Source organism: Glandiceps talaboti, chromosome 3, assembly GCF_964340395.1.
Source record: "Glandiceps talaboti chromosome 3, keGlaTala1.1, whole genome shotgun sequence".
Classification (NCBI taxonomy): Eukaryota; Metazoa; Hemichordata; class Enteropneusta; family Spengelidae; genus Glandiceps; species Glandiceps talaboti.
Genome location: NC_135551.1, coordinates 23,751,996 through 23,774,391, shown reverse-complemented (window position 1 = coordinate 23,774,391; position 22,396 = coordinate 23,751,996). Strand labels below are relative to the sequence as shown.

Genomic DNA, 22,396 nt, shown 5'->3' with positions numbered 1-22,396 from the left:
TTGTTGTCCCTAGTGTATGTTCTTTAATACTTTTTTTGAGCATGTCCCAATGTGTTCTCTTGTCTGTGAAAACTTTCTGCTTGAAATCTCGAATTATTTTCTTTACACTATTTATGAAGTTGTCTCTTTGTAGTAGCTTGTTATTAAATTTCCATACTCCTGGCCCTCTTTTTTCCGACTGTGCTTTTATTTCTACAAAAACTGCCATGTGATCTGTCTTTACGGCTGGTCTGATATCTACTTTACTCACTTTAGACAACAGATGTTTAGACATGAATATATAATCAATCCGACTGTGAATTGGCGATGGTTGAAGTCTGCGCCATGTAAATTGTCTATTGTCTGGGTGGTAATTCCTCCAAGTATCTACGAGCTGAAACTGGCTGACAATATTACGTAATGCATTAACAGAACTGTCATTCTGATTTTTCCTGCTGGGTAACCTGTCTATGTGGTTATTCATTGCACAGTTAAAGTCCCCGGCAATCACAATATTTTCATATGTACACTTCTCCTCAAGGAGCTTACTCAACTTATTGAAAAATTCTTTTCTTTCATTTACATTATTCGGTGCATAAACCGCACAAATTGACAGTTTTAAAGTGTCTTGATGACCATTAACGATTACAATTCTCCCATCGTCATCAACTGTAACATTTTCAACTTTAAAACTTAAATGGTTATCAATCCAAATTGCTGTTCCCCTGGAATAGCAATCCCCTTTCGAATAATAAATTTTCCCACTCATATTTAACCCCCATCTCACGGCATTAATATTCTCAATATGAACTTCTTGTAAAACTACAATGTTAGCTTTTTGATGTTTGATCCATTGCTGTACACACTTTCTCTTATTTCTATCGTTCAAACCCCTGGTGTTCAGGGTTAAAATCTTGAAATTGTTCATTAGCGATATTTGGAGCCGGACTTATTTCGACATTTTCTCTTTCTTTTCTTCTTCCGTCTTGAGTCACCGCTATGATGTACCGACAGTATCGTCGGAGATTCTGGTGATAAGTCCGACACTTTTTCCTTTGTGGTGTTGTACTGTTGACAAATGCTGTCGTCTGTTTCGGTCGCTTCACTATCTCCACATTCCGTCTCATTCTCTTCACTCAATATCGTCGTCTCTTCTTTCTGCATTCCTCGTCTTTGCTGTATTTCCTTACTGTCTCGGAGGTAGGTCATTATCGAAGTTTGAGCTTTCCGGTCTTCTTTTACTCCTGCCTTCGATGTTGTTGCTAACGACCCGTCTCCGATCTCCATATCTGACATTGAAGGCAGCTGTGCTTCTTTCACCGCTTTCTTTCCTTCATTTACCTTGACACATTCCATCGCCATATGTCCCTCACCACTACATTTCTTGCATTTCAATGGCTTGGTACACACTTGCCTGCTGTGGCCTACTTCTAGACAGTTGTTGCATGTAATTTGCTTATTTGCAATATCTTGAAGTTGCCGACACACTATCTTTGCCGAGAATATTCCGACTTTAAGAATGCTAGGCAACTGATTCGTTGGCTTTTCAATAAAGACATCTCTGTCACCATTAAATATATCCGTTAGTTTTCCATTTAGCCTCCATTTTAACCGTGTTATGTCTGTTTTCACTTTGCATCCTGCAATGCCGAGCTTGTCGACGATAACACCGTCATCAACAGAAAGGGGTATATCTTTGATAACTAATCTTACCCAGTTCTCATTAACTTCTCTTCGGTACGGATTTTTATCCCAAAGTTCGATTGCTTTACCTCGTAGATTAAGCCCGTGTTGAACAAGTATTGTTCTATCTGCTTGATCGTTCAGATAAATTCTCCACAAGCCTCTTATTCTCTGTAAACCTTCTAAACTTTGCATTGTTATTACTTCTGCAATCGCAGTTATAATTTCCTCACCGTGAAGCCATTGCATACTGCCAATTGGTATTACATCAGACTGTTTCAGGAAGACAGGCAAAACAGGCGGCTTGTGTTCGTCATCCGAGGTGGAATTCTGCTTGTTTGACACCACCTGGGCGAATGTAGCCTGCGCCATTGCTGCACGACAACACGTCAAATCCAAATGAAACTAATTCTCGTCTTCTGACCGCCAAATGTAGTCAATTAGGCCTCAGTAAACAAGAGAAACAGTTCTACGATACATATAACAACTCTTACGAAGTAAATTTCACTTACAACTGTGAAAAAAGTGTCCGAAAAACTAGAGCGATCTGATGACTGCTTCCTTAGATTACAGAACAGAGCGCCCTTGGTTGAATGTTTGTTATACAATATGCCAGTAGCTATTCATTTCTTATGTGTTACATGTACAGCTACACATGCAAGTTTGTGTACCAAAAGATGACACAATGCAACTCGTGGCGTGCAATAGCGAGAAGTCAATTTTCTAACAAATAACTGTTGCTTAAAGGTGGCCATGGCGCAGTGTTGTGACACCATACCATATGTATTGGATGTACCAAGAGACAGAGTTTATGTTATATTTGAATGTTTATTTATAGCTATTTGTTTATGGTTTATTTTATGCACTTACATTTTTTGTTTAACAGCTTGCACATCACCCACAAGCGACAGCATAGTGGCTCAATGACTAGTACTCATGTGTGTCCTGTAAGGTTGGCACGGAACCCCTGAAAACAGAGTCTTTCTCAGTGTAGAGCACAAGTATAAAGTTGGCATCAGATTCAGGTAGCGTCATATTGAGTGTCAGATAGCCTCAAACCGAATACACCCGACGGTAGTGAAGCAGAATCCATCCCTGTAGTCTCAACGGTATTATCTCAGGTTTGAGTCCGTCCGGTGTCTTCGGATCTGAGGCCATTTGACGCTCAATATAACGTTCAAGATAATGCTGATGCCAACTTTATACTAGTTTGATCGATTAATTACTCAAATTGGTCATTAACATTCATCGGATTATTACCAAAACCTAATCAGTTCTTGCCATTACCCTACAAACATGTCTATCAAATTTTGTTCGAATTGATGCAGCCGTTTGTTCGGAAATGGTGATACAGACACGCACACACAGAGACACACAGACACACACACACACACACACTCTTCATCCCAAATATAAAACCTTCCTTACATAAGGTAAAAAGGTGGGTTTACATGTTATGTATCACTTTGTATATTGGGTGAATACAAGTTGAAGATCTTGACGTTGCGAGGAGTTTGGTGACTTGAGACTGGCCATAGTGTGGCGGTCGGATGTTATCCTAAGCCAAGTATATAGCGTTAGGTTTTTTCCGTTGTTTCCTACAGACAGTAATTACTACGTGGAGTTTGACCGGGAGTAAACACACGGTAACCTTCAGCCACGTCGGCAGGTCACATGGGGTATATTTTCCCGCTATTCCCAAACATGGAATACGGCCTCGTAACATATTAAAGTCTTATTTGTAGTTCATTAGCTTAATTTTGGCGGGGTTTTAGTGTATAAAAAGGGGAGAGTTTCCGATACTTCGTTAGTCAACCTGGGGACTAACTGGATGCTGTAATTTCGGGGAGAGAGTACTCCGTACTCTAGCTAGCGATTTCGTATATGGTCTACAGCTATTAGGGGAAAAAAATCAAATCCACGGTTATTGCACACAGACTGTCATGTGACAATACAAGGCCTGTCACATTTGACATGCGCTGAATACCACTTTTGAGAGAAATTTATTTATAGATGTATGACCTTGTACATGAAACTCATGCAATGTGTTTCTAACCAACCATAATTTGCAGTGACATATGAACTGAAGAAGGAGAGTGCTGGTGAATGTCTGCATATAAGGTAATTAAGACTGATCACAATTTAAAATCGCCGCTATAACTTTCTATTAAATATTGCTGACCTTATTAATATTGTACTGTAATTTATAGGTGACTGTGGACTTTTGTTCGCTAAAACTGTTCAAGTATTGTGAGTTGCCTGTATATGACCCCAATTATTCATATATACCATACTATACGACAACAGTGAACGCCAAATTAACGTCACAATCATTCGTACACGTTTCCGTGTCGAAATCCGGTTTATTCTGATACTCGTACGACAAGTTATTCTTCCAAATTTCGATCAAAATCTCTGCTGTAACGTAAAAGAATACCAATGGACCGAAACAAGGCTTTATAAACAGGTAATATGTACAAAATCCAACTCCTATTGCATTTAGTGAGTCGTGTTATGGCAACATACTACCAGTACAGGTAACAAAGGAATTGACTGTCGACCGAACTGGGTCAACGTAGCATATTGAGTGGTGTAATTGTACACCCGTAAACGTAAAATTAAGTTTATAGAGATTTTCGACCGCAATATTAACGGCACCAGGCATTAGTATAGAGCGGTGTATGAATAGTGAATCGAGGGCATGGTGTTTGTTTGTTTGTTAGTTCAATAATCAAAACAAATTATGTTTTTTTTATTGTATGTGCTTCCAGGAGACGGACGTGGGTCTAACCACGTATACAAGTTTTGAACCAAACAAGTCTAGTACAGACTGTAGACACTACCAACTTCAAGAAGGCATACGTCAAGGGCATAAAACTTAACTAAGAGTAAACAGCTACTGTTGACTTAACCACGATTTGCATCAGGTATGCATATACGATGGCAATGTATGTTTACATAATAACGGAGCAATTAAGTAGCAAAGACCGCATTGTCCCGACTGGGTACAAAACTTATATAAAACAAAAAGAGGGGGGTGGGGGGGTATTCTTCGTTATTTAAATCACACACAAGTCTGTGTTTCAAACGTGCAAGATATTATATAACAGCACTGTCATTCACAGTCGTACAATAAATTACAGTAAATGACCAGTTCTCTTTTCTATTATAGCACAGTGTTGCTACTACACATAGATTACTCTATAGTTCACGTTGCAATATATGGCAACTTTAGGTTCATGAATACCGAACATCACTTACATGTTATGTATATGATCTAAAATCGCTAATGACGTCAGCAATCTTATTTTGTAAATCCCACATTCGGAAAAGAACGGCTTACACTTATACATCTATCTTTACGTTTATTTGCAAATGTCATGCTATATCATACATTTCACCACTATTTTCACCTAGGATTTCTTACTATAACATACTAGTATGTCGCCATCGACTCTAAAATGAAGTAAAACCTATATATTTTACTTCAAATTACACGAATTTTCATTTTTACGGCTTGAGACGAAAAGCCTTGGAAGAGAAAGAACAATTTGAAGAATTTGTAATTATTGTTTTTGGGTTCAGATATGGCGCTGTTTATACATGTCGAACTTTGTTGGTTTTCACACAATAGAGAACAAGCACTAGTACTGCTGTAGAAATGACGAAGGTACCAGTTCATTGAATTGATAATGGAAGGCTCGTTAGTATACACGCCTTCCACGTGGCTGGGAAATCAGAGACGTTGATAGCTATGTACTTCACAAGTTTTGTATGGTGTGAAGGATACTTAATATAAACGGCTAAAATCAGAAGTTTTAGGGACTTTGATATCGTTGGTGTCTGTCTGTCTGTCTGTCTGTCTGTCTGTCTGTCTGTCTGTCTGTCTGTCTGTCTGTCTGTCTGTCTGTGTTTTTTGAGATCAATGTAATTTTCTTGAATTATTTCTCCATTTCAGATCAAGTAATCAACGATGGCGGCAACACAACTTATCGTTTTCATCATTTACTGCGTTACTTCCATTGCTACGTCATCTAGTAATTCTGCTGTCACAGACATAGTAATATCAGCCATTACGACCTCGTCTGCTACTGTGTCGTGGACTCTCCCAGCCTCGCCCGAAAACATTACAAAATATGAGTTGGTGTATGGCTCTAATCAAGTAACTATAGATGACACAAGTACAATCTCATACGACCTGAATGGATTAGACTACTGGACAATGTACGAAACTTGTGTAAAATCTATCCTTAACGATGACTCTATGGTAAAAAGTTGTTCGACTTTCACTACATCGGTCAACAAGTTCAAGTTCGTCTTCGCTGCTGTTGGTCGTCCAACATTCGTCATAATCATGTTAATCATTGCAGTCATCATCGAAAGCCGCTTTCAAACAAAAATAGAACATGAAAGCGAAGCGAAAAGAAAATCCACTTCAAAAGTGAGAGTTCGAATAATCTGAAAAGAGCATGATTGACATAGAGGACAATTACACATGACTCATTAAACTGTTGTTTGGTTGTGAACTACACCCGAACATACGAATGCCTTCCTTATGGGCAAAGTCTTTAGATATTCGTTCCTACACACAATAAGAGTTGAAAACGTGTGATTAGTTATGTTTGAAGTACCAAATTTTATTATATTGGAAGAGTGCATTTGTAAGATGTATACTAATTACTGAAAATCATAAATTATGCAAATGACTCATTAAAACTACAAGCTATATTATCAAACTTTATAAATGACATATGCACTTTGTTATCATCAATGTATATGTCAGAATTGGTTACACTGTCCCTTTTATAATGTATGTAAATTCAATAGCCTAGTTTACCAACCACCAACCCAGTCATCTCTAAGATGCTAATCCACTGATAGATGATTTACATAATATTCAACTCTGCCACCTGGTAGTTTAACATATAAATGCGCCACCAACTGATTTACATACAAAGTGCACACGCACTATTTCACATCTAAAATAAACAAGTTTGAAAGGGGGTAAACCTAAAGTCAATGTCCAGGTTATATACTTTACCAACCATGTCACCAGTTTGTGAAAGTTTGTTACTGCATATTGTAAAAGTAAAAATATACGTCTAGCCCATGGATGATCCTTTTGAAATAAACCACAATTATGAAATGGACAATACTGGCCAAATTGAGACACTCTTTCAACCCAGTCAATAAATACTTTAATATCCCTTAGTATACCTTAACTGGTACCACTGTACTTATTTGGACACGTCGATTGTAAAATCTTCACAAATGTTAGGTTTATATGTGTTCATTTTTCTAATTAAACATGAATCATTTAGTAGAATAACATTATTTCATTCTGTAAACTTCAAAGTCAGATCTTTAGTCTTTTTACTACCAAGTCACAATATTGAATTCGAAAATAACACATTTTTCAAATATACACATCAGTCGACTTCAATTGTTCTTAGTGACCATTTGGATCGCCTTGCGATAAACACCATCAGTTTTCTTCCAGATGACCAGAAGTTGGCCGACAGCGATAGAACCATCCTTTTTAAACACTTTATAGTTGGAGTGTTCGTAGGCTGTGTCCCCTCCTTCGATTCCTCCCACTTCATGTATGTCGATGCACAACTTTTTTATGCCTTGGGACTTGGTACCATTAACGATGCCTGCTATAGCTACATGATTATAGCAAGAAAAGAAAACAGTTTTAAAGCCCTGGTAGTGTGTTCCTCGCTATATTATGTACATGTATATATACACACACACAAAAATAAAAGAAGACGAGTCTACTTAATGGCGAAAGAAGAGTGAGACTCTCACTTTCTCTCTATCTCTCTCTCTACTGTGTCTCTGTGTGTTTCTGTGTGTGTGTGTCTGTCTGTATGTATGTATGTATGTATGTATGTATGTATGTATGTATGTATGTATGTATGTATGTATATGTATGTATGTATGTCTGTCTGTATGTCTGTGTGTTTGTGTGTGTATTTACCATCCATTACTACAGTAGGCCTAAAAAATAATTTGTTTGGTTCCTTTACCCGACCCCATCTAGTGTTTCATTATCCCCCTTTTTTATATATATATATTCAGCAAAAATAGCGCCAATGGCATTGTAGGCATGGTGAAGTGTGTGTGTATGTGCGTGCGTGTGCACGCGGATGTGTGCGTCTATGTGTGTAAACGACCGATCATTGGTATTTGGTGGGGGCATGCATTACTTAGGCCACGGTGCACGGTGTGTAGATGGAAAATTGTTCAAATAAAACTGATCACATCAGAGATGTGCATTTTTTGTCAAACGACATGATTCGTGGTGCGAGAAAATGCTTTGACAGCTGAGAAATGAACGGTTTTTGTTTTATTGATGCAATGAAATCATTAAATCTTTTGTGTGCTTCTTCACATCTAGATGTAAATTGCATCTTTGTTTGAGGTTGCTTGGCAATGCTATTTTAGCACATCATAAACAGCTGCCTATGATTAAAACACAGTTCATTCATGCTACAGACATGATAAAAAGTCTTGTTGTGATTTTTAGCACAACTGAAGTGATAAGGTTCAGTAGTACTATTAGCATAGCAAAGTGTCTGTCTGTGTGTGTGTGTGTGTGTGTGTGTGTGTGTGTGTGTGTGTGTGTGTGTGTGTGTGTCTGTGCCGGTGTGTGTAAACAACTTAAAGTCAAAAACCACAGGACCGATTGATATGATATTTGGTGGATGTATTACCTTGGATGTCTAGTCGGTAATTGTTCAAATCAAAATGATCTCACCACCGGTGTGTAATATGGGTCAAAAAACTTAAACTCAGAAACTACTGGGTAGATTGGTCTGAGATTGGGTGTGAACATTCTTAGAGCTGTTTAGATTAAGAATTGCTCAGGACATGATGATCCCAACTATGATATGCAAATTAGCTTTAAAATGTGTGCAGATTGGGCTGAAATTTAAAGGGAATGGATCTATGAGCATACAATGATTTCATCAGTGATATGCAAATTAGGTGTAAAAATGTTAATTTTAGTCAAAATCTTATAGCTCAAAAAGTACATGGTCAATGGCTGTTGCTATGGGCGTGGTCGTTATTCACTAGTCTAAATGGCTGTGGATTACAAGGTTGGCTTTCTGGAGAAAAACCTAAAAACACCTTGTCGAATTCGAAATATAACTTCGAGATAGGACACGTCCTCCGACATTTATTGTTTTTATGAGGACTGTTTTGGTAAACCAAAACAGTCCTAATTAAAAATAGATGGTGTTTTGACATGTACTATAACTATCAGTTATTCTTTCCCTGACTAGTCTTTTCTGTGATTGAATATTCACTCTCTTTATTATTTTTTGACTAAAGACACGAAGTCTGTATCCTTTCCATTCATTGTACCAAATTAAATTTACACTTCAGCAAGGTGGAGCCAAAGTCTGAAAAGTTACCAAAAAGTGGTGATTGACCAATCTGTCGGGGAAACGTTTTGTATGACCTAAAGTATCTGCGTAATATAAGTCATAAGCACCAAAGCAATGTGGTGAAAAGTTTACCTTGTGGAATAACTGAAATGATTAAACAGTGAGAGGAATTCACTATAAACAGGAAGTCTGAAATTAAACTTCCCCTGCCGTTGGTCCTCGTATGTAGCCACTCGCTTCCAGCACTGAATAATCGGAAGCTACACATTTACCTTTCAGGCTAATAAAGAGAGTGAATACCATTTTCAGTAAAACATGTATAAACAGGCATTGCCTATTGATTAAATACGTATAATGTGGCGTTATATAAGGTGTTAAGATTGGAATTGAATAGAAGAACGGAAATTCTTTGTTTACTCAGTCAAAAATGATAATAAGAGTGAATATTTGGTGGTGACAAAGACATGCCAGGGAAAGAACTCAAAAAGTCCTGTCTAGCGAACACTAAGTGATACAGACACAAGATCAACAGGATGCAATTTTGAAATTGCAAGGAATTGTTAGTGATCTAACATCATGAAATAACTCTCTAGATCACAGTTGATGAAAATGTCTATATTTCCTGGAGTGGCTTTCCCCTTTCATTACTTGCCGTGTCTGGATCTAATTGGCCACGATGGAGTTCAGAAGTCCAAAAGTTAGAGATCGGTGCAGTACCAATATTGCCCCGACACTAGCCAAATAACCATCGTAATCCCAGTCACTCTCCTATCTAATTACTGAGGGACCCCTTACATATATGTGGTGAAATCTTAGATTTGCTCAACATGCATGATACCTGTATGATATAGTTGTGCTTTCAACTGAAGAGTTCTATATAATATTTTTACCTACCTTCAATACCTATCATCGTTTCCATACCAGGCATAATGAGTCTAAAATCTTCTCTGTAAATTTCTCGAAAAGTTGCCAAGTCGGTATCATCACTACTTTCATAATTCTGATAGTGTAGTCTGAAAGGCTGAAATACCAGGTCTATGACGTAAGTCCTCTTACGTAACCACTCCCTAGTTACCCGTCTGTCTGTCTGTCTGTCTGTCTGTCTGTTTGTCTCTCTCTGTCTGTCTGCCTCTTTGCCTCGGTCTGTTTCCGTCTCTCTCTCTCTCTCTCTCTCTCTCTCTCTCTCTCTCTCTCTCTCTCTCTCTCTCTCTCTCTCTCTCTCTCTCTCTCTCTCTCTCTCTCTCTCTCTCTCTCTCTCATATATTTGGCTGTGTTCATACACTATTTCTCCTGTCAATTATTGTCTATCAATTAAGCATTTTTTCTATGGCTTACTTTGATGTGTTTTTTGCGATCAATGTAATTTTCTTGAATTATATCCCCATTTCAGATCAAGTAATCAACAATGGCGGCAACACATCTTATCTAGTAATTCTGCTGTCACAATATAAACGTCGTCTGCTACACTGTCGTGGACTCTCCCAGCCACACCCGAAAACATTACAAAGTATGAGTTGGTGTATGGCTCCGATCAAGTAACTATAGATGACACTAGTACAATCTCAGACGACCTGAATATTTTAGACTTCTGGACAATGTACGAAAATTGTGTAAAATCTATCCTTAACGATGACTCAATGGTAAAAAGTTGTTCGATGTTTACTACTTTACGTACACACCGGTCAACAAGTTTGTATTCGCCGCTGTTGGTTGTGCAGCATTCCTCATAATCATGTTAATAATTGCAGTCATCATCGAAAGCCGCTTTCAAACAAAAATAGAAGAGAAAGGGGAAGCAAAGTCCCAATGAAATTTAGTTGTCAAAAATGTTGTTGAAATGCCCGCCACGCCTCCTATTCTCAGCACAGGAAAGCTTGCCATCCTGGACTTCACTCAGCTTTCGTGATCCCCTATGGGAAATTGTCAAGATTTTTGTTGAGGGCGCGCCCTCACTGTACACTAATTCACCATTATTGATACATTGTCGCGAAATTTTCTTCGTAGGCTAGGTCTCGTCTATTTTCCATATTTTAACCACACACACGATTTGCTATAAATTATAGATTATTACACTTGATAAATATGTGAGAGTGTATTGATATACTGAGATACAGAGCTAGATAAATGATTATGTACAAGCCTTGCAACAAACAGCGGTAGTTTGTTATCGAGAGAAATTGGAAAAGAACACGGTAAAAGGAGACGGTTCGAGGTCAATATATAATACTTCCTAAACTTCTAATCGAAAATCTAAAAAGATACGATTTCTCTTTATTCATCTGCGCAGTGTGTGAAGTTTGAAAATGATAAGTCCACATTTGACGAAATTGAAACGATGATAAATATTTCACCTGTTTGTGAACTCTGCGCTCATTGTAAACCTATTTTAAGGCCAAGAAAAAAAGTTCTCTGGTGAGTTTGAATCACTTAAATACCCTGCCTCGGTCTTCTTTTTTCTCATGTTTGTCCAGCTAATGCAGAGTGCAGATCCAAGGGAAACACAAAATAAGGCTGACACGTACGAAACCCCTGAAAACAGAGTCTTTCTCAGAGTAGAGCTATGTAGAGCTACAGTCTGGACATTCGTCTGCGCAGCCTGTCTGCGCATATTTATTGTGCATTATTAACGTTGAAATCCTACTTCGGTCTAAATATTCATAGAATTTGATGCTTTTTATAGAGTTTGAATTTTTAAATACAACATGACAAACATTATTATGAGTAAGGCTCTCTGAGAAGTGGAAATTTCAGCAAATGTTCGGAAAGAATTACACAGAGTGCATCGTGACTCATCCAAATAACATATTTTCAACACAAAAAATATACGTAAAGTGAAATGTTCTTTGATGAAAACCATATTTACACATAAACAAGCAACAAGATAATCACATGAGATGAAATTGATATCTGGAAAATACATGGGCCAATTGTGTTTATTATTTTTAAAACATCGCATAGAAATTCTAACTCCTAGCTGATCAATGATGACTAATAAACTGAATTATCGAAAATAAAAATTGCCTTGAAAGTTTGACTGTCATTTGACTTTATCGGCAAAAATAAAGGCTGTGGTCAAATTTCGTGAATTTTCATAGTTATTAACTGTGCGGTGATTTTTTAATAGCATGATGCATTTTGATCACATTTTACTTGCATACGGACGGAAAACGAGCCAGTAAAACCCACAGTAGTCGAGAGTATGTTGCACTAAATTTCTAAAAACAAACAAGGTTACATGTTCAGAGATATAGTTGATAATATGTTTATTATCACTACAGGCCACAGGCCTACGTGACCAAAAAATAATATAATACATCAAGCAGAAAGAGTGTAATGACATTAGCTGGAATAGAATTCCTCTCTTAAGTACATTGCTTTGTATATAAATTTACCAAGGTTTCTTAGTAATATTGCAGACTGCACATTCATTAAATTGAAAAACTTTTGACGTGTAGGAAATATCCAGTAATACTGAGGTAGTAAAGCTTCCCTCACTGTTTGATACAAAGGGCATACTAATAGAAAATGAAATTCATCTTCTATACCCTCTGAACATACTTCACATATTCTCTCAGTAACATCTAAGCCGCTGTGACGACCTTCCTGTATACGTAACTTATGACTCCCACATCGAATCCTCGCTAATGCATGTCTGTATCTTACATCTGAAAGCTGCAACAAATATTTTTCTGGTTCTAATACGCTCTTGAAATTACAGTATGTATTTAAAGACTCCTTGGAGCAAACATCAGAAAACCAATTTTGCTTATAAATATCGGATACGCGCTGACTGAACTCCGTTACGAAAGAAATAGTGTCTCCCACTCCCTGTGACACCCAAACTATACCAAAACCGTAGTATTGCAAAATATTTTTTACTTCTGTTGCCCAAGACGTGTGACCACTTTCGTCAATTTTCAGCATCAATTTATAAGCATGTTTGGCAACTCTGTTATCGGGGAGTTCAGTAAGACGTAGCCAGTACTTTATACATCTCGTCAATGATTTTACAAAAATTGGCGTTCTGCCACAATCCCCAAGTACCGCTTCATTTGTAGTGTTTTGTCGCACTCCAAGAAAATGTTTACAATATTTAAGTTGTACCATTTCAATTTGCATAAACTGCTGAAATCCCCAAAGCTCAGAACCATACAAAAGAATAGGCAAGATTAGACTATCAAACAATTTAAAATAAACCTCATGGGTTATAACGCCAACTTTACGCTCAAAACTAAATATAGAAAACATTGCTTTACGGGCCTGATCAGCTAGATTACTAACTGCCTTAGACCACTTATTTCTACATGATAACAACAGTCCTAAATAGTTATAGTAGCTAACCACCTCGATACTCGTACCATTTAAATGCCATTTTTCGTTCCTTGAACTATGACCTCCCTTTCGAAATGTTACCACCTTTGTTTTCTTAAAGTTTGCTTTAAGTTTCCACTTGTCACAGAATTGGCCCAGACAGTTAATCAAACGCTGCAAACCCACAACTGTGTCAGCAAATATCACAACATCATCTGCATAAAGCAGGACAAATAAATCAAACATGTCTTGTGTAAGCTGCACCCCCTTAAATCCTGCTTTTGTAATTATTTGGTAAAGTTCATCGATGAAAAGAGAAAAAAGTACAGGGCTTAGTACGCTTCCTTGTCTAACTCCGATACCACAATTGAAATACTCTGAAATCCCCCTATCCAATTTAACACATGACTTCACATCATCGTACATGGACTTGATGATATTAAACATTTTACCCGAAAGACCAATTGATTGTAGTTTAACGAAAAGATAATGGTAATTAACTGAATCGAAAGCCTTAGCGAAATCAACAAATAAACAGAAGAATTTACCCCTGCGTCTACGCAGATAGTTTTGAATTATGGCATACAGTGTGAAAATATTATCCATAGTAGAGAAACCCTTTCTAAAACCACTCTGACAACTGGAGATAGACCCGATGTCTTCAGCCCAAACGTACAATCTCTTATTCAAAATGGCACAGAACACTTTCCCAAACACATCTAATAAAGTTATACCCCTGTAATTATTCGGATCAGACCTGACACCTTTTTTATACAGTGGTATGATAACCCCTCTACACCACCCCTCAGGAAAGACTCCAGTTTCAAAAATGTCGTTGAATAAATCACTCATTAACGGCAATAGCCTGTTGACAGTACATTTATAAAACTCTGAAGGTATACCATCTGGACCCGGAGCTTTCCCCTTTTTCAGCTCACTCACAGCTGTTAAAATTTCCTCATCAGTAATTCTAGCATTCAAAAGATCTACATTTACTTGTACAGATTCGGAATTCAAATGTCTATACTCATTTACATCTTCAAATGTGTCTCCAAACGACATAGTTTGGGGATTATGCAACCTGGAAAAGTAATCTATTCACTGTTGTCCTGAAATTGGCGCACTTTCAAAACCACCTTTGCGATACCGAATACTGACCACATGCCGACAGTCCCAGCCACAGATCTCCAGTCGTCGCGATATCTGTTAAACTGTATGTCCGTGTAATTTTTCTTCTTTTCTCTACAAATAGATCTAAATTTATTGCGATTCTTTCTGTAAGTGTCGAATGATTCCGTTGAGCGATTTTTTCTAAACTCTTTCAGACTCGTGTACATATACTTTTTCATTTCCTGGCATACATTATCAAACCATGGAGGCTGTCGATGGGAATGTGACGTCATATTACCTTGCCTACATTTCATATCAACGCCAGCAAGGCGAAACGCATCAATGACCGTATCTATAGCTTTCGTGTTATCCGAACCTACATACGTATGTGATTCGTTCAAAAGGACTTGCACAACACCTGCCTCAAAACTATAGAGATATAGTTGAATACCATTGCGTGGACAGATTTTACATTGCAGGGCTTCATCTGTGTAGAATTTAATAACAAATCGAATGAAGTATGTGACATGCTAGCCCGTGCGTCTTTCTCTTAGCCCAGGCCATTTTACGACGGGTATGTTTTCTTCACAGAAGTGAAATTGAGAAATCTGAAAACGAACATCGACCAAACAAAACAGAATTATGAAAAATCACACATGAAATTATGTTTTTTGAAGGTACAAAACATGCAAGTAGGTAACTTGTAGATTGTACAGTGACTTTGGAACATTGTACATGGAGCATTCTAAAAATAACACTGTATTGTTATGTAGATAGCATCTCAAAGGAACACATGAAATAGCGCGCCATTTGATGTGATTCAACTCTGACCGTATGCAAATGAGTTCGAATGAATTTATACGAGTATAAAGTTAGCGTCAGATTCAAATTCAGGTAGCATCAAATTGAGCGTCAGATAGCCTCGGAATCCTTCCCTGTAGTTTCAACGGTATTATTTCAGGTTTGAATCCGCAGGGTGTCTTCGGATCTGAGGCCATCTGAAGCTCAATATAACTTTCATAAGATAACCCTACCTGAATCTGAATCTGATGCCAACTTTATACTCGTTTAATCGATTAATTACTCAAATTGGTCATTAATTTTCATCGGATTATTACTAAAACTTAATCAGTACTTGCCATTACCCTACGGAAGATGTCTATGAAATTTCGTTCGAATTGATGCAGCCGTTTGTTCGGAAATGGTGATACAGACACGCACACACAGAGACACACAGACACACAGACACACACACAATCCACACTTGCACAGACACACAGACTTCATTGCTATATTAAGACCTTCCTTACGGAAGATAAAAATTAATTGTTTGGTTCCTGTTACCCAACCCAATCTAGTTTTTCATTACCCTTTTTTTAAATATATATTCAACAAAAAATAAAAATAGCGCCAATGGCATTGTAGCCAAACTGTACAGTGTTTAGCACAACTACACTAGGTTAAGAAGGTAAGGGCTATTGGCATGGTGAAGTGTGTGTGTGTTTGTGTGTTGTTGTTGTTGTTATTGTTGTTGTTGTTGTTGTTGTTGTGTGTGTGTGCGAGCATGCGCGCGCGGATGTGTGTGTATGTATGTGAACGACTCAAAGTCTATATAAGCTTCAGTATCTATATAAGCTTCATATCTCTATGGTTGGATCGACTAAAAAGGTCGGCTACACAGACATAATGTGGTGGCGAGTAGTTTGAAAGAGAGAGAGAGAGAGAGAGAGAGAGAGAGAGAGAGAGAGAGAGAGAGAGAGAGAGAGAGAGAGAGAGAGAGAGAGAGATTTAAATGTTTTCATTTTAACATAACGTCTTATTATATTATATACAGTAAGGTTCCCTGAATATTCTCTTCCTTCTCCTATTTTCTGTTTTCTTCATCTCCTACCTCTTAATTCTTTTTCTTCTCCCTACACGTACATCACCAAATTCACTGTTTGATCATAAGTTTCACAATTGTCGACACAACCACCATAACCCTAAGTTTTCTCCTTCTGCTTCCCCTCATCCTCCTTCACAACAACAACAACAACAACAACAACAACAACAACAACAACAACAAAATAATCATCGTCATCATCATCATCGTCATTATTCATTTATTATTTTTTATCACTTATATTGTTTATTGGATAAGTTGGGTGAATACAAGTTGAAGGTCTTGACGTTGCGAGGAGTTTGGTGACTTGAGACTGGCCATAGTAACAGTAGCGGGGTTTATATGCTACGTGCAACACTATACTAACGGACACTATTTAAAAAATATAGCCTACAGCTATTAGGGGAAAAAATCAAATCCAAGGTTACTGCAAATAAATTGCGACATGACACACAGACTGTCCTGTGTCAATACAAGGCCTGTCACACTTGACATGCGCTGAATACCACTTTTGAGAGAAATCTATTTATAGATGTAACAATGCATGACTGTGTACATGAAATGCATACAATGTGATTTTAACGAACCATATTATGCAGTGGCGTATGAACTGAAGACGGAGAGTGCTGGTGTATGTCTGCATATAAGGTAATTAAAACTGATCACAATTAACAATCGCCGCTATAACTTTCTGTTAAATATTGCTGACCTTATTAATATTGTACTGTAATTTATAGGTGACTGTGGACTTTTTTTTCGCTAACACTGTTCAAACAGTGTGCGTTGCCTGTATATGACCCCAATTATTCATATATACCGTACTATACGACAGTGAAATCACCAACGTCTGCGTCACAATCATTCGTACACGTTTCCGTGTCGAAATCCGGTTTATTCTGATACTCGTACGACAAGTTATTCTTCCAAATTTCGGTCAAAATCTCTGCTGTAACGTTAAAGAATACCACTGGACTGAAACACGGCTTTATAAACAGGTAATATGTACAAAATTCTGACATTGTGTTTGTGGGGTCAACTCCTATTGTATCTAGTGAGTCGTGTTATGGCAACATATACCAGTACAGGTAATAAAAGGAACTGACTGTCGACCGCACTGGGTAAACGTAGCATATTGAGTGGTGTAATTGTACACATGTAAACTGTACAATTAAGTATTAGACTGATTTTCGACCGCAATAGTAACGGCACTAGGCTATATAATTAGTATAGGGCGGTGTATGAATAGTGAATCGAGGGCATGGTGTTTGTTTGTTTGTTTGTTTTGTTTTGTTCAATAAACAAAACAAATTATGTTTTTTATTGTATGTGCTTCCAGGAGACGGGCGTGGGTCTAACTACGTATACAGGTTTTGAACCAAACAAGTCTAGTACAGACTGTAGACGCTACCAACTTCAAGAAGTCATAATCAAGGGCATACAACTTAACTAAGAGTAAACAGCTACTGTTGACCTAAGCACGATTTACATCAGGTATGCATATACGATGGCAATGTATGTTTACATAATAATGGAGCAATTAAGTAGCAAAGACCGCATTGTCCCGACTGGGAACAAAACTAATATAACAGGGGGTGGGGTGGGGGTATTCTTCGTTATTTCAATCACAGACAAGTCTGTGTTTCAATCGTACAAGATATTATATAACAGCTCTGTCATTCACATTCGTACAATAAATTACAGTAAACATGGTAAATGACCAGTTCTCTTTTCTATTATAGCACAGTGTTACTGCTACACATAGATTACTCTATAGTTCACATTGCAATGGCAACTTTAGGTTCATGAATACCAAACATCACTTATTATTAGATGAGGATTCGACACTTGGGTTTTGGCATCTTGGCTATGAGCACCTCTAGATCTCTCACCTGGGTCAGGCTTAGAATGAGGCCGGGAGACCGAACTCAGGGCTATGTTTGCTACACATATTGGCTGATCCTTAGTTATGACTTATCATACATCTATCTGATATGAAGTCCTTTCCCCCATTTTGTAATTAGATTCTAAAATTGTGACTGACATGTTCAGGCATGTTCTCACCAGGAGAACTTTGTTGTTTTCCACACAATAGAAAACAAGCACTATGCTAGTACTAGTATTGCTGTAGAAATGACGAAGATATCAATTCATGGAATTGATAATGGAAGGCTCGTTAGTATACACGCCTTCCACGTGGCTGGGAAATCAGAGACATCGATAGCTATGTACTTCACACTTTTTGTATTGTATTGTGTGAGGGATACCTACATGTATATAAACGGCCGAAATCCGAAGTTTTAGGGACTTTCGCCGAGCTAAGCTTTGACTAGTAAAGGAGCTTATATCTCGAAACATTAAATCACGTGCCAAACATCTTAGTCCCGACAGTGTGTGAGTTCATTCAGTCTCAGACAACTAGAAGGACTAAAATCCACTGTATGTCCAGCTTACGATCTCTAGATCTGTACCTCCAATTAACAAAGCGAGTGAGACTGTTCCCTAAGAAGTATATCTATTCTCCTTTCCTTATTTACAAAACAGTCCAAACAAAACGTGTCTCTTTGTTTCATATCGTTGGTGTCTGTCTGTCTGTCTGTCTGTCTGTCTGTCTGTCTGTCTGTCTGTCTGTCTGTCTGTCTGTCTGTCTGTCTGTCTGTCTGTCTGTCTGTCTCTCTCTCTCTCTCTCTCTCTCTCTCTCTCTCTCTCTCTCTCTCTCTCTCTCTCTCTCTCTCTCTCTCTCTCATATTTTGCTATATTCATACACTATATCTCCTGTCAATTATTATCTAACAATTAAACATTTTTCTATGGCTTACTTTGACGTGTTTTTTTGCGATCAATGTAATTTTCTTGAATTATTTTTCCGATTTCAGATCAAGTAATCAACGATGGCGGCAACACATCTTATCATTTTCATCGCTTGCTGCGCCACCTCCGTTGTTACGTCATCTAGTAATTCTGCTGTCACAGACATAGTAATATCAGCCATTACGGCGTCTTCTGCTAGAGTGTCGTGGACTCTCCCAGCCTCGCCCGAAAACATTACAAAGTATGAGTTGGTGTATGGCTCTAATCAAGTAACTATAGATGACACAAGTACAATCTCATACGACCTGAATGAATTAGACTTCTGGACGATGTACGAAACTTGTGTAAAATCTATCCTTAATGATGACTCAACGGTAAAAAGTTGTTCGACTTTTACTACATCGTACACACCCGTCAACAAGTTCGTCTTCGCTGCTGTTGGTTGTGCAGCATTCCTCATAATCATGTTAATAATAGCAGTCATCATCGAGAGCCGCTTTCAAACAAAAATAGAAGAGGAAAGAGCAGCGAAAAAGAAATTCACCTCCAAAGTGAAAGTTGGAATAATCTGAAAAGAGTGATGATTAACATAGAGGACAATTGCACATGACTCATTAAACTGTTGTTTGGTGGTGAACTACACCCGAACATACGAATGCCTTCCGTATGGGAAAAGTCTTTAGATATTCGTTCCTACACACAATAAGAGTTGAAAACGTGTGATTAGTTATGTTTGAAGTATGTACCAAATTTTATTGAATTTGTAGAGAGCATTTGTAAGATAAATACTAATTACTGAAAATCATTAATTATGCACATGACTCATTAAAACTACAAGCTATATTAAAAAAAAAACTTTATAAATGACATATGCACATTGTTATCATCAATGTATATGTCAGAATTGGTTATTGTCCCATTTTTAATGTATGCAAATTCTATGGCCTAGTTAACCAACCACCAACCCAGCCATCTCTAAGATGCTAATCTACTGATAGTGAATTTATATAACATTCAACTCTGCCACCTGGTAGTTTAACATATAAATGCGCCACCAACTTATTTACATACAAAGTACACACGCACTATTTTACATTTAAAATAAACAAGTTTGAAAGGGGGTAAACCTAAAGTCAATGTCCAGGTTATATACTTTACCAACCATGTCACCAGTTTGTGAAAGTTTGTTACCGCATATTGTAAAAGTAAAAACATACGTTTAGCCGATGGATAATCCTTTTGAAATAAACGACAATTATGAAATGGAGATTGCTGGCCAAATTGAGACACTCTTTCAACCCAGTCAATAAATACGTTCATTTATCTAGTATACCTTAACTAGTACCACTGTACTTATTTGGACACGTCGATTGTAAAATCTTCATACAGCATGCGCAAATGTTAGGTTTATGTGTGTTCATTTTTCTAATTAAAATGAATCATTTAGTAGAATAACATTATTTAATTTTTTAAACTTCAAAGTCAGGTCTTTTTACAACCTTTTCACAATATTGAATTCGAAAATGATACATTTTTCAAATATACACATCAGTCGACTTCAATTGTTAAATTTGGCCATTTCGATCGCCTTGCGATAAACTCCACCAGTTTTCTTCCAGATGACCAGAAGTTGGCCGACATTAATAGATCCATCCTTTTTAAACACTTTATAGTTGGAGCGTTCGTAGGCTGTGTCCCCTCCTTCGATTCCTCCCACTTCCTGTATGTCAATGCACAGACTTGTTACGCCATTGGACCTGGCATCATTAGTCATGCCTGCTATAGCTACAGGATTATATAGCAAGAAAAGAAAACAGTTTTAAAGCCCTGGTAGTTTGTTCCTCGATATATACATACATATATTTATATATATATATATATATATATATATATATATATATATATATATATATATATATATATATATATATATATATATATAACTCGGTGAGTATCAATCTGCTAAGACAGTGCTCTATACCGCAGTGGCAGAGCACAATAGTTTTGTCAAAACTATTACGCTCTGCCACTGCGGTATAGAGCACTGTCTTAGCAGATTGATACTCACCGAGTTACATACGCTCCTCCTCCAAGTCGAGCACTCTAATCAACCAGCTACCAGACCCAGAATGGAACAGCCACGAAAGGTAAACCTGACAAAACTATATATATATATATATATATATATATATATATATATATATATATATATATATATATATATATATATATATATATATATATATATATATATACATACATATATATATACCTCGGTGAGTATCAATCTGCTATAAGACAGTGCTCTATACCGCAGTGGCAGAGCGTAATAGTTTTGGTAGTACTGGAACTCTTTCTTGGGTGTAACTCGGAGTTTCACGCATATTGCGATCATCAGACACTCATATGAGTGTGTATATATATATATAATTAATATAAACAAATTAATAGTTTGGTTCCTGTTACCCGATCCCATCTAGTTTTTCATTACCCCTTTTTATACATATTCAACAAAAAATAAAAATAGCGCCAATGGCATAGCCCATTGTACAGTGTTTAGCACGATTGCACTAGGTTTGGAAGGGCTATAGCCATGGTGAAGTGTGTGTGTGTGTTTGTGTACATGCGTGCGCATGCGCTCTCAGATGTATGTATGTGTGTATGTATGTGAACGACTTAAAGTCAAAAACCACCTGACTGATCGTCTTAGTATTTGGTGGGGGATTTCTTTGGCCACAGTGTGTAGATGGGAAATTGTTCAAATGAAACTGATCACATCAGAGATGTGCGTTTTTGGTCAAACAACATGGTTCGTGGTGTGACAAAATGTTTTGACAGCCTAGGTTTTTGTTTTACTGATTCAATGAAATCATTTATGGGCTACTTCACATCTCAATGTCAATTGCATCAAGATTAGTCTTTGTTTGAGGTTGCTTGGAAATGCTGTTTTAGCACAGCTAAATTCAATCATAAACAGCTGTCTATGATTAAAACACGGTTCATTCATGCTATAGCCATGATAAATAGTCTTATTTGTGATTTTTAGCACAACTGAAGTGATAAGGTTCAGTAGTACTATTAGCATAGCAAAGTGTCTGTCCGTCTGTGTGTGTATATGTGTACGTGTGTGTGTGTGTGTGTGTGTATGTGTGTGTGTGTGTGTGTGTAAACAACTTAAAGTAAAAACCACAGGACCAATTGATATGATATTTTGTGGATGTATTAC

The 22,396-nt window shown here is 37.4% G+C and overlaps 1 protein-coding gene across 3 annotated transcripts; it reads left to right on the top strand.

Annotated features, from left to right (window-relative positions):
* The first annotated feature begins 16,966 nt into the window (after positions 1 to 16,966).
* LOC144432915 (uncharacterized) lies at positions 16,967 to 20,498 on the top strand. 3 transcript variants are annotated; one of them, XM_078121217.1, is made up of 3 exons: positions 16,967 to 17,010; positions 17,699 to 17,853; positions 19,236 to 20,498. In XM_078121217.1, the coding sequence occupies exon 3, from the start codon at positions 19,251 to 19,253 to the stop codon at positions 19,740 to 19,742; it is 492 nt and encodes a 163-aa protein (XP_077977343.1). In that variant the 5' UTR covers positions 16,967 to 17,010; positions 17,699 to 17,853; positions 19,236 to 19,250; the 3' UTR covers positions 19,743 to 20,498. The 3 variants fall into 3 exon arrangements, with proteins under 3 accessions (XP_077977343.1, XP_077977342.1, XP_077977344.1); XM_078121216.1 differs by lacking the exon at positions 16,967 to 17,010 and adding an exon at positions 17,209 to 17,357; XM_078121218.1 differs by lacking the exons at positions 16,967 to 17,010; positions 17,699 to 17,853 and adding an exon at positions 17,209 to 17,357.
* Positions 20,499 to 22,396: the final 1,898 nt, after the last annotated feature.

What these genes read in the sequence shown, in the direction of transcription:
- LOC144432915 (XM_078121217.1), top strand. Translation starts at nt 19,251, where the DNA reads ATGGCGGCAACACATCTTATCATTTTCATCGCTTGCTGCGCCACCTCC.